This window comes from Hesperophylax consimilis, chromosome 26, assembly GCF_061612785.1.
Source record: "Hesperophylax consimilis isolate HC1 chromosome 26, BYU_Hcon_1.0, whole genome shotgun sequence".
NCBI classification, from domain to species: domain Eukaryota; kingdom Metazoa; phylum Arthropoda; class Insecta; order Trichoptera; family Limnephilidae; genus Hesperophylax; species Hesperophylax consimilis.
This window is the reverse complement of record NC_142861.1, coordinates 18957426-18970272: the sequence shown is the minus strand read 5'-3', so window position 1 is coordinate 18970272 and position 12847 is coordinate 18957426. Positions and strand designations below refer to the sequence as shown.

General features: G+C 36.4%; 1 protein-coding gene across 1 annotated transcript in view; it reads left to right on the top strand.

Moving 5' to 3' along the window:
* Window positions 1–12847, top strand: part of LOC149411251 (uncharacterized) — a 79701-nt gene that overhangs the window by 15369 nt on the left and 51485 nt on the right. The window contains exons 4-7 of the mRNA XM_089647133.1: window positions 3931–4015; window positions 5355–5535; window positions 6552–6719; window positions 7749–7927. Coding sequence (XP_089503259.1) covers window positions 3931–4015; window positions 5355–5535; window positions 6552–6719; window positions 7749–7927 — 613 coding nt within the window. The remainder of the gene's footprint in view (window positions 1–3930; window positions 4016–5354; window positions 5536–6551; window positions 6720–7748; window positions 7928–12847) is intronic.

Here is a 12847-nt window from a genome sequence, read left to right as displayed (position 1 = left end):
ACTGCACCAATTACAACAACACCACCATTTAAAACAACACTACCATTTGCGACAACACTACCATTTGCAACAACATTAGCAATTGCAACAACACTACCAATTGAAACAACACCATCATTTCCAACAATACCATGATTGCAATAATATCATTACCTACATATACACTATGCCACCATTTGCAAAAATACTACTGATTGCAACAACTATGTGAACAATAAGATGCAACAGGAGTTGGCGGCCAACCAACCTCCCTACAATTAGCATGGGTTATACATACTTATTTCGGTTGTTGGTGCTTGGTTAATGTGAAATATTCCCGAGTAATAAACATTATTCAAGTTAAACGAACTTTTAAGTTTCAAACATAGAACTAATAAAAAGCATATAAATCATATCAGGCAAGCAATAAAGTAGGTTCCAAAATAATTTTAACAATTGATAATTCGTTTTTCGAAATGTTTTATTGTGTCATTAGATAGATGTTATAATTTTTCAAGTTTACTAACATTGGAAAGGTAAATTTCTTCTTTTCAAAGGCAATGATCCTGAGGTAACACACACAAAATATTTAAAATTCTTAAAAAAGGAAATATGAATCTTTTAAAGTAATCTTTAATTGTCTCTTAAGCAATTAAGCAGCCGATTGGTAATTGTTATTATTTTTTGTAGATTTTATTTGAAAATTAAAATGATTGATTTGCTGTCCATTTAGTCGAAAATTCTTACCGACTTTCTAGCATACTCTGAATAAAATAGTCAATTTTGCTATCCATTTTGTCATGGAACATTCAATCAAATATACAAAGGAAATCTTGCGGAATATTCTAGCAAAATTCGAATGAAATCATCTTCTGTCCATTTGGCCCGACTTGGCAACAGTGCGAAACCGAATCGTACCATACCAAAACAAGTTTACAGCCGATGTATTTGTGGGGTCACTCACACTTAAGCACCTTTCGTCTGGCAGTCATTTTGCTGTGTTGCCAAACCTAAACACAATTTACTTTCTGATTTTCCGTTAGTTTATCAATATATGCGGCAGTTCTTGAATTTTATTTAGCTAATATTTTTTAAGTAGCAAAGCACATATGGAAATTTGTATAGGTACATAAATATTCAAAAAATTTTTCTTCGTTAATGTCTTATTTATTTTTATCTGGATTGTTATGACTTGCGCTTTGTCCATGAATCCATTTTGAGTTGCATAGTGATGGGTACTACATAACTCTTTTATAGATATAACATAACAGAATAAAATTATGTAGGCTTATCGCCAGGTGGCAATTTCTTCCAACCAACCCAATGCATTCATAGCAATGTACCTACATAAATAACGTTATTAAAAATACTAATTTTGGTATTTAGTCTGTCTGTAATTCTCTCTGGTTGAATAAATTCAAGAACTCGAATTTGCTTTGAATTTAAATATCATTTTCAAAATCGGAAGTGATTGTGTGAAAACTTGAGACAAGCGATAATGTAGGTAACCTAACTACCTATATGATAATTAACATAAAATTATTTGAAACGTCCTTTTTCAAAATTGAAATTATTATTTCCTGTAATTATTATTTCAATTTTGAAAAAGGACGATTTAAATAATTTTATGTTAATTATGGTACGAAAATAAAAACAATTCCAAAATTATGTTAATTATGAATTAAAATAACTTCAAGTGGTGATGGGGAAAATGAAAAAATAGGGAAAAGGGAAATGGAAGAAGCACTGTGTTTATATTTCAATAGCAAGCCCTTGGTTAGCTATGAAAAGACTTAGGTTGTATAGTAGATCTGGGAAATTATGATAGATTGAAAACTACACCAGTCATTTTGCTGGCCCTGGACAATTTAAGTATTGGGTCTGCCAGCCAGTGTATCGCATTACTAGCGCCAACGATGTGAGCATTGGGAACTTGATCAAAATGTTGAATCAAAGAAAAAAATTATGTCCCTAATTCAGTCAGTTTTAACTCCTCGGGTTAATTTGTTCGGTTTTGCGAACAAATAACTGGAGTCAATTAGACCCGTAGAGTCAATTTTGTTCGTTTTTGAGAACAGCTCGTATGGTCTTATAGTAATCGTTATGTCTCCCTTACTGCCATGGTGAGAAATATGATCTAAATCGGGAGTAACCAACCCAAAACGTTTGGTTGGCCATATACTATAGCCGTCTCACTCTCACTATTGTATTGCCGGCTCCACACGCTCGCTGAGTGTAGGAGTCGGCATGAGCATAAAAAGTAGGGCTCGGACTCTCGATGGGGGTTTTGATGTATTTTTTGACATCTATGTCACGGATTGGTGATGCGTTTTATATTTTCACAGAATTATTATTCTCTTTTAAATACTGCATCTTCTAATTGAATCCTATAATGTCTATACCCGCTAAATCCGATTTTTTGACAAAATGATCTGAGCATGACATCTTGTTCACATTTTTGCGAGCAACAAGAGGAGCCTAAAATTGAGTTTCAAAACCCTCCTTATCACGACCAAAAACCATGTTAAAACTGCGAGTGAGAAACCAAATATGCTATATCATACAGAAAGTTACTATCAAAACGCGCTATATCGGATTCAACCAATCACAAGCGGTTATTTTGCCAAAATACAATATGGCCGCCACTCTGACGCCACGCTCGTGTGTCAAAATGATCTACGCGTGTGTTTCTAAACCCGCCATGTCGGCTCAGTTGACTTTCAAAAGCCTCTATATCACGAAGTGAGTATCAAAATCCGCTTTATCCATTTTATTTATCGAAATTACAATTATTGCTAGACATATATGGAAAAATAAATGCTTTTCGAAATATTATTACTCCAATTCATTATATAAAAAATTGTAATGCAATTACTTATGTACGCTAGAGATGTGACAGTTTTTTGCGGTTTTCTCCAAATCAATGAAAGTTGATATAGCGGGTATAGAAATTACACGACTCAATTGTTTGCCCTTGGCTCATTATAAATAGTTAAAAATGGCGCATGTTTAACCTGCATAGTCGTTCTCCACTATACACGCGCCTATGTGTGTCCTTTGCACTCACCCTCCACTTATTAAAATCAGATCAGTTTCATTCGATGTTCCGAGAAATGTTGGAAAAAAATATACCGGTTAGAATTGATTGCGAAAAGAAATTCGTAGTGCCGCCATGCGTCTTTTTTTTTTCAAGCAATAAATTAAAACACCGATCGAGAGTCCGAGGTCTAATGACCAGAAAGTTCTAATTTCATATTATATAATAAAAATGTGATAAATTTTTTTTTGTATCAATACCAAAATCTCAAAAGGCCCGCAGGTTGGGTACCCCGAATCTAAACGGTGTTTAAAAGATGAAACACCACCTTTATGTTAAAATCTAGAAGTTAACCATAGAAGAATTATAATACACACCTCTTTGAAATCAAGACTGCACCGTGAAAAATCGACCGCAATTTGAGAAAAATTTATGAATCTTTGTAAATTTTTTATTAATTATTTTTATATGAAACAAAAAAAAAATAAAGTCATAATAATATTTGTAATACATCTGTCTAATAAAATGTTTGTGTGTGTTTTTTTGTTTTTCCGTAATTATCGCAATTTTACTTCAGTGTTTAGAAGTTTAGAAGAAAAAGCGTAGGGTGACCCATTTTTAAAAGTTTTTATGTTTGCATTCAAAATTAAAATATTTAAAAAATTATGTTTATTTCTAATAATAAAACTTGAAGGCGTATATTTTTAATTTTTTTAGTTTTCAGATACATTAGAAATATTCCATTTATTTGGATTTTATTGCAAAGCGGAAACACACACAAATTCTCCGACCTTCTGGCAGCGTTTTTAAGAAATGTATGGTCAATATGCCAGAGGCCTGAGGGGTTAATAATTAGTGTTATATAGTGCTTAATTAGCACTCATGACTTATCTGTTGAAATATATTGATTTCAGATCACCCGCTTTGAGAAGAGTGACCCTACCCAAGTTTTGCGAACTACTCAAACACGCAATACGGAGATTGATGTCTATTAATGGGGTATGTTATTTTTTATTATTTTTACCTTTCATCACATTCGTACACATATAATAGTCGACCCCGGCAGAGGGTCATTAACAGATAATGTTTATCATGCTTAATTCTTACATCATTTTCCTTCTTCTACACGATTTGCATCAAACTGAAAAAGGCAGAAAATTACCAGAATGTTTCTTTCTGAATCGTACCAATCTACTTTTTTTTATTCACTGAAAAAATCAGTAGGTATTAGATATTTTGGGTCGGGGTGGGAGGTTGGACAGTTACTCAACTAAGTGACTAGTGACGACATGCTAGACATTTATTTTAATTTGAAAGAAAAAAATCACCAGACATAATTTTTTTTGACGTCAAATATGGTCAGGAATCATTGGTTAAAGTTTATCAGATGCACCCTGTATATATACTTACCTATGTGATTGACACATTAACAATAATGATTTTACTACCAACCTTTGATCACACTTCCCACACTAATTAATTTAATACCACAGCAAAATTAATAACCAACTCTTCCAGTATTCAAAATTTCTCATCTTATTTACACCTCACAAATTATTATTCTGTGTGGAATTTTCTCACACCTGGCAACACTGTTTGCTATTTTAAATCAGCCATTGGACCACTCTCCATACCCATCTCTCCCTGACTGAGACACATCTCTGTTCTCACACAAAATCAATATCACCAGCTGCTGCTATCAGTGAGCAAACTTTCTAGGCAAATACAGACTTGATGATTGCTCTCTCTCTCTCTCTCTCTCTCTCTTTCTCTCCTGTTGTGAATTTCTCACAGTGAATAGTTGCTGTAGTATATTATTTTATCATGATCAACCCACTGTTGTCGTCACGATGATGTGATAATTGCATAAAATGTTCTGCTTGGTTGAATGGATAATTTAGAAAGTTTTATTATTCACAGTCAATAAAAGATTTATTATTTTGCAACATGATGTTACTCGTGTAAACATTCAAATGTTTTATCTGAAATAATATGTTATCTATCTTTCGATAATATTATAGCTCAGATTACTTCTATAAAAATATGTTATATATTATTTGTGCACAGTTAAGGTTTGCAAATCCCACACCTTTTTCAAATTTAGTAGGATTGTCCCGCAATCTAGAATCCGGTAATAAATCCTGCAATCTAGAATCCCGCAACATAGAAACCCGCAACCTAGAATCCCGTAACCTAGAATCCCACAGTCTTAATGCCCCGCAAGATAGATTTTTGAGATCTGTTATAGCATGTGTAATAAATATCCAGTAATAAGTAGAAGATGGTGTGATTTTTGTGAACTATGATTATTAGTAATAAGTGTGTATTTTCCTTCCAGTCAGAGCCCTTCGTGGGCCCCGTGGACCCGCTGCTGTTCCCTGACTACGCCGACTACGTAGTGAACCCCCATTATCTCTCCCGGCTGCAGGAGAACATCGACAAGAAGATGTATGGCAGCACGGAGGCTTTCATCAGCGACGCAAGATGGATTCTGCACAACTGCATCATTTTCAACTCCAGTGAGTCACATCATCCAATCATCAATCAACTGTCGTGGCGGGTATAAATATAAGTAAATAGTCGATTTTCACAATGTCAAACTTATATAGGGTTCACAACTTATAATTTTAGTAAAGAGTACAGAACAGTTTAGAACAAAATAGAATCACTGAGAGTTTAAAAGAAAGTTCACAACTGTCCTCACTAAACACTTAGCGTATTTAGGTAAACACTCCAACATAGGACCCGTGGTCTCTTAGTTGGGCAAAAGATGCGCGGCAAGTAATGTCCATCAGGGCACGGTTACTTTAATTCCCAAGGAGGACCCAGAGGGTTCCCTCGACTTGGTACTGGTTTGTTAACTTAGCACTGACCACTGGGATGCTGTTGCTTAGTTCTACCGGGAGTCCGACTACACTGATTTGATATAGGTCAGCACGCCTCTATATACCTCTTAGGGGCCTGCAGAAGGTGGGGGTAGCTTGGGCCAATGGGGTGTCCCTTCGGCCGGGTAGCCAGGCCATAGTTGCCGAGCGAAGCGGCGTTATGCGTGTGAGGGAGAAAGTATTCGGATCCATGCTTCGGACAAAATACCGGGCGCTACACTCTTCAATTGATACAGCCTCTCTTACCTCACCACAAACTATGACTGTAATACCCACATCAAGCATGGAAGACCAAAAGCAGTCCTCTTAAAAGCGTAATAATTCATGCGGCAATCTCTGCAATTGATTTTAGTCTCACTTCACTTCACAAGAATAAGCGTTAAATGCTCAGTTTGAAGAAATTGCCTCCTGACCACCTGATTAGTATATGGTGACGTATTCTTCTTTCCTGCCTAAAGTGGGTAAGGGCTTCACCATGGAATGGAGAGAAAAGAGGGAGATGGCAGTATTATGGAAAGAACGTCGGTATAGGAAACAATTCCAAAAACTGTTCCAACATTAAACATCATTAACAATGAAAGCATTTTCATATTCTTTCATGATATGTATTTCGTCAAATGAAAGAGTAGCAGTAGCCCCTTACGTTTCAGTGCAATCGAAGTTGACGAACGCAGCACGTGCCATCATGAAGGCGTGCAAGCAGGAGATGACGGACATTGAGACGTGCCCCGAGTGCTACCAGAATGCCAACACCAAGGAGGACTGGTTCATACAGGTGTGCGATCACCCGCACATTCTGCTGTGGGCCAAGCTGAAGAGTAAATATTCACTTTTGTTTTCCCCATTTAAAATTCCCCATGATGGCGACACTGACGCATTTTATCTTTTGAAACTGATAAAGTACAATACAAGCTGTTTTTAAACATTCTTCCACTTTTACTTCTTTTCGACTAGACCAGTTTTGGATAATCGCATCCATCTTCAGATTGGTAACTAACAAATGAAGTATAAACACCACAGTTTTATACTTCATTTGTTAGTTACCAATCTGAAGATATGTGATACATGATTGTGTCAAACGGGTCTGGTCGGATAGAAATGAAAATGGTATAAAATTGGTTTTATTATACTTTAATTTACCCTTGTGTTCTGAGATGTTATCATCAAGTTACTTCAAGTTAATATCTGACAGATTTAAGATTTATTTAGACATATTCTCAGATGACATTAATATTCCATGTTGTAAGTGTATATGACAAACTTTTAAATGAAAATACAAAGTGTGGTGTTGCCACTTTCTAACACTGCTTAAATCATATATCTCACAGTAATAAAAATGGAGATAGAATGACATTTATGAGTCCTTCTCAGACCCGCAACCTCCAGCTTGCTTGTCGAGAGCCTTACCTCTCGATCACAGAGGCCGTCGAGGCCGTATAGATTATTTTAGGCATTTGATGGTGGTATTTTTACCAATACTCGTTAGCCATTACCATGATATCATGATAACTACCAAAACTCTGTTTCCCCAACTTAAAAACTGTGTCCATGCATTAAAAAGAATCCAGCGCAAATTGATTTCCGAGTAAAAATTTTGGTGCTATATTTAACGATATGTAGGCAAGCTTTCTAGGAAGCGAACGGACTCAACTAATATTTTAATTGATGTAGTTGGCGTACTCGCTAATGTCGACTAATAACTAATATTGTTAATCTTTACTTTTATTGTCCCGAAGATGGGCTATCACTCTAGTGCCCCAGAACATGCAATAATTGATAACCACAACATTGATAAAATGTAATTATTAGCATTGAATGAAATATTAAATTATCTTTGTATTCATCAGGTTTCCCATACTGGCCCGCCAAGGGTATGGCGGTGACGGCCACCGGGCAGGTGGATGTTAGATTCTTCGGCGCCCACGACCGCGCCTGGGTCCCGATGCGGGACTGCTTCCTCTACAGTAAACGGGACCCAAATCTCAATAATAAAAACAAGAAGAATGAAATACAGCAGTCCATTTTGGTAAAATATCATTGTTTTCTGTCATCACCAGCACGGCGATATATCCCAGGGTGGGACTTGGCCTCCTTTATAAATGTTCCCCACTGGCTGCGGTCCTTCTCCAAATTACCGCCTGTCATGTTCCAATCCTCTTCCTCGGCCTATCTCTGGGTCGCTTCCACTGGGGCACCCCACTTGTTGCATTATGTTTACAGTACCGAAACTTATTTAACTTGAATTGCTGTTTATTTTTTTTTTTATTGTATAAACAAACAGTACATAATTACATAGAGGACAATAGTTACAAAGTTATACAAGTGAATACAATAATTGGTACCAATAACATGTCTCTGACATATATTCATATGTGCTATATTATATATTTTGCTAAGTTAAGTTAGTTAGTATGTTAGGGAAGGAGAGAGGTGTGTGCGAGTGTTTGGGTGTGTGTATATGCGGATGTGTGTGTTATGTGTACGAATACAGTGTGCTAAAAAAGTTTTTCTTAAATTATACTGTACTTACGATAAGAACAGATTGTTTGTTGCAAATGGCTATTTAAATTCAGATATTCGAAATAAATTCGCAAAAATACGATACATTTCCGTGTAAATCGAGAATGCGCGGCCGATTTAAATTCAGATATTTGATGTAAATTCGTAAAAATATGATATATTTTCGCGTAAATCGAATTTTATCGGCAGTTTTTCGTCGCGGCCGGCCTTATAATTTCAGATATTTGAAGTAAATTCGTAAAAATATGTCATATTTCGGCGTGAATCGAAAATTTACGGCTGATTTCCGTCGCGCCATATTTTTTAACTCGGATATTCGAAGTAAAGTTAGTAAAAATACGATATATTTCCGCGTAAATTGAAATTTCGCGATCGATTTCCGTCGCGGCGTGCCCTTTAAAATTCAGATATTCGAAATAAATTCGTAAAAATACGATATATTTACATGTAAATCGAGATTTCGCCGCCGATTTCCGTCCCAGCGGGCCATTTAAATTCAAATATTCGAAATAAATTCGTAAATATATGATACATTTACGCGTAAATCGAAATTTCGCTGCCGAGTTTCGTCGGGGCCGACCCTTTAAATTCAGATATTTGGTGTAAACTCGTAAAACTACGACATATATCCTCGTAAAACGTATTTTCTCGGCCCTTCAAACTCAGATATTCGAAATACAGTGAAACCCGAATTTTACGTCCCCGGATTTAACGTTTTCCTGCCAATTACGCGTAATTATTTCAGTCCCGATATATTTTAGTACATTTGATACTCGCTTTTTACGTTTTTTTTCCCGCAATTTACGTCGAAAATATTCAAAAAATGTTAGTTTCGCGGGCTTGACACGGCCGTGCCGTAATTGGTCGGCTTACGGCGCGCAACGCGGTCATTGGCCGACATATTTCAATTTTAGCCGGCCGTGCCGTGATTGGTCGGGGTACGGAGCATAACGCGGTGATTGGCCGACATATTTCAATTTTATCCGGCCGTGTCGTGATTGGTCGGGGTACGGAGCACAACGCGGTGATTGGCCGACATTTTTAAATTTTAGCCATGTGTAAAATACTGTAGCATCATTTGTTCGGTTTATTTACGCATCTGTCATTCGGTTTTCAACTCGATTTGTGACACTTCTTTCTGACATTATTCGCGATCATCACATAGTTTTTACGTTTCTTGTTTTGTTTTCGTTAAGTTTATTACAATCTAAAGTGTATTACGTATACATATATTATTATTATGTCTCAACAAAGAAAAACGTTGTCAGTGCGAGAGAAAAGGAACATTCTTGAAAAGGTTAATAAACACGTTGGTTCACGTGTTTCGCTGGCTCGTGATTTGGGTATACCCATAACTACGTTGGCTACAATCATTAAAAATCGGGAATCTATCGAAAAAAGTGCGATTCAATGTGGTGTCATGGCGAAAAAACGTAAATATATTACTACGTCGAAGTATGAAAAACTGGAAGAAATTTTGAAAGAGCGGTTCGTCAGTGCGAGGGCCAGCAATGTTCCCGTCGGTGGTTCGATTATTCGCGAAAAGGCACTACGCATCGCGGATCGACTCAGTATCGAAGGATTTACTGCCTCAAATGGATGGATAGACCGTTTTAAAAAGAGGCATAATGTGGTCTACAGATCGATTTGCGGAGAATCACGAAGTGTTGATTTAGATATTGCTGAAGATTGGAAGCAGACAGATGTTCCGACGTTAATTGCAGACTATGCTCCCGGAGATATCTTCAATGCGGATGAGACTGGGCTGTTCTTCAGCGTACTACCGTCTAAGACATTCTGCTTTAAAGGGGAGGACTGTCACGGAGGAAAATTAAGCAAGATGAGGCTTACTGTTCTTTTGATTACGAATTCAGATGGCAGTGAGAAGCTTCCCCCATTTGTAATTGGGAAGTCTGTAAAGCCCCGCTGCTTCAAAAATGTGAGGTCGCTGCCAACAAAATATGCAGCTAATAAAAAGGCATGGATGACTTCAACCTTATTTGAGAAGCAACTTACTGCATTAGACGCTTTGATGGGAGTAAAAAATCGTAAAATTGTATTATTCCTTGATCGGTGCCCTGCGCACCCCACAAATCTGACACTGAGGAATGTTAAGTTGGCATTTTTTCCACCCAACTGCACGAGTGAACTGCAACCTCTGGATTTGGGGATAATCCGTTCATTCAAGCACTACAGTAAAACTCGCTTAAGAAGTTCCCACTTAAGAAGTTTTCACGCTTAAGAAGTTTTGATTTTTGGTCCCTTGAAAATTCCATACAAAAAACACGATTTTTTCCCACATAAGAAGTTTTAGAGCTAAAACTGCTTCCCGCTTAAGAGGTTTTAGAAATCCGGCGGTAAAATCAACACAAACGAAATATTGTGTCGCAAAATATCTAAAATGAACCTTTTTCCAAGTCATAAATTGAAAGACGTTGACTGAAACCCATACCTAGTACCTGAGACCATAAAACCCTTTGTCGGCCGCCGCGCGGGCCGTTAGCCGTAACCTGCCGTAACCAATAAACATCCAATAAATAAACCAAATACCCCGTCTCCTAATCCCCTAACTAGGTAAAATAGCAATGGAACGAATAAACAATGCGGAATTATGTAACAAATATGCAAGCGTCTTTAAGGCCGAAATAACATGAAAGATTATATTAAACTCAACCTTAATGACAACGTGGGCTAGATCTACATTTGCATACATTCGACGCCTCCTTCAATAATCTTCCCTTTGATAATGAACATAGAGATGTTTCGTAATATTATTGTATAAAATTTTTATTCCATCGAATTTGTAAAACACGAAAAACTTTTGATAATCTATCGGATCACGGTTAATACGGAATATTTCACCTTTAAATACATAACAACATGATTATATGGCGGGGGAGATGGTAAAATATGCATTATAATTACGTTTTTTTCATTCAAACATCAAAAATTGCCGTGCATCATGTTTCATCTGACATTTGTCGTAAATTAAGTTTGAAGGTTAGGAAATACATATGCATAAATTTAAAATGTAGATTGAAACGAAACTTCGCAAATGATTTTTGTAGTTTTTGGATGCGTTCACAGATTATACATAATTCCAGCGTCAAACAGCTTGTATGATATAACTTTCTGATTCAAGCATCAAGCCATTTATTTATGTGCGAAATCGTAGCTATTCGATGTCTGCTAGTTAGGTAGGACCATAAATGAACCTACGGGTACATAATATTGAGCTGCGCATATTATTTTCATAAGGAATTTCTAGAAAAGGATTAAAATATCTTTAAAAATATACGATAGTCGACTGTGCCTGGCGAAAATACATCATAACAATAGTCTCTCAAATCTCAAATGCCATTGGAGCAAGCAGCAAGCGTGCAAAAAAGTTAAAGTCCGCCAACTAATAAGCAGTTTGCCGCGTAGACTTTGTGAGATTTTTCTGTGCAGTGCCATGGCAGGGTTGCAGTACGCAAACGGTTCTGAGGCAAAGAACCCGCTATCATTAGTTTGCGGGTAGTCCTTTTATCTAACCGCTTGGTAAAATTAACCACAACAAGTCTATCTTTCTCCCTCAGTTCATATAGTAAACGAAAGCGTAAAAAAGAGACGGCGTATATCCACAGCTCTGTCTTCAACTGTCAAGTTAAGAGTGAGTAATCACTAACAAGTAAATATGTATAATCCATTGCCTTTACACCAATTTAAAATAAGATCAACAGTATGAACCTTTTGGAATGCTGCAACTTTTACTATCCGAATTCGAGTGGCTTTTTCGAGGGATGTACTTTAACAGTTTTAAAATTGTGTTTACTTTGTCCATGGGATGGTTTTGTTTTGATTTGTAATGTTTAGACAAAATTTTACAACAAAAGAATTCAAAAATAGAGTTAAGCAATCTACTATAGATAAATACTTCGAAAAAAAAAAAAATCTATATGTAGGTATGTAAATAAACTTTTTATAATCAACTATGTTCTACCATTTTTCATTTATTTCACTTTCCCACCTTTTTCTAAATACATAATACTAATTACCATGATAACTAGAAGATGTATATATATATATTTTTATTTTTGACCGCTTCGATCATATGAGCTTGTTTTCACGACAATTTAACGTAGGTAGACATAGGAATGACGTATGCCCCGGACTCGAGTTATTAAATGGCTAAAATTGAATCCCACTTAAGAAGTTTTCCCACTTAAGAAGTTTTTTTTCCCCGGTCCCTTGGAAAACTTCTTAAGAGAGTTTCACTGTACTACCGAAAAAACTTGGTAAATAAATTATTGTCTGAGCTAGAACGAGGTGAGGACCCCAAAAAGTTTAAAATATCCATTTTAGATGCAATGCATTATATTGTAAACGCATGGGGTGAAATTACGGACGTGACGATAAAAAATTGTTTCTGGAAAGCTGGGATAAA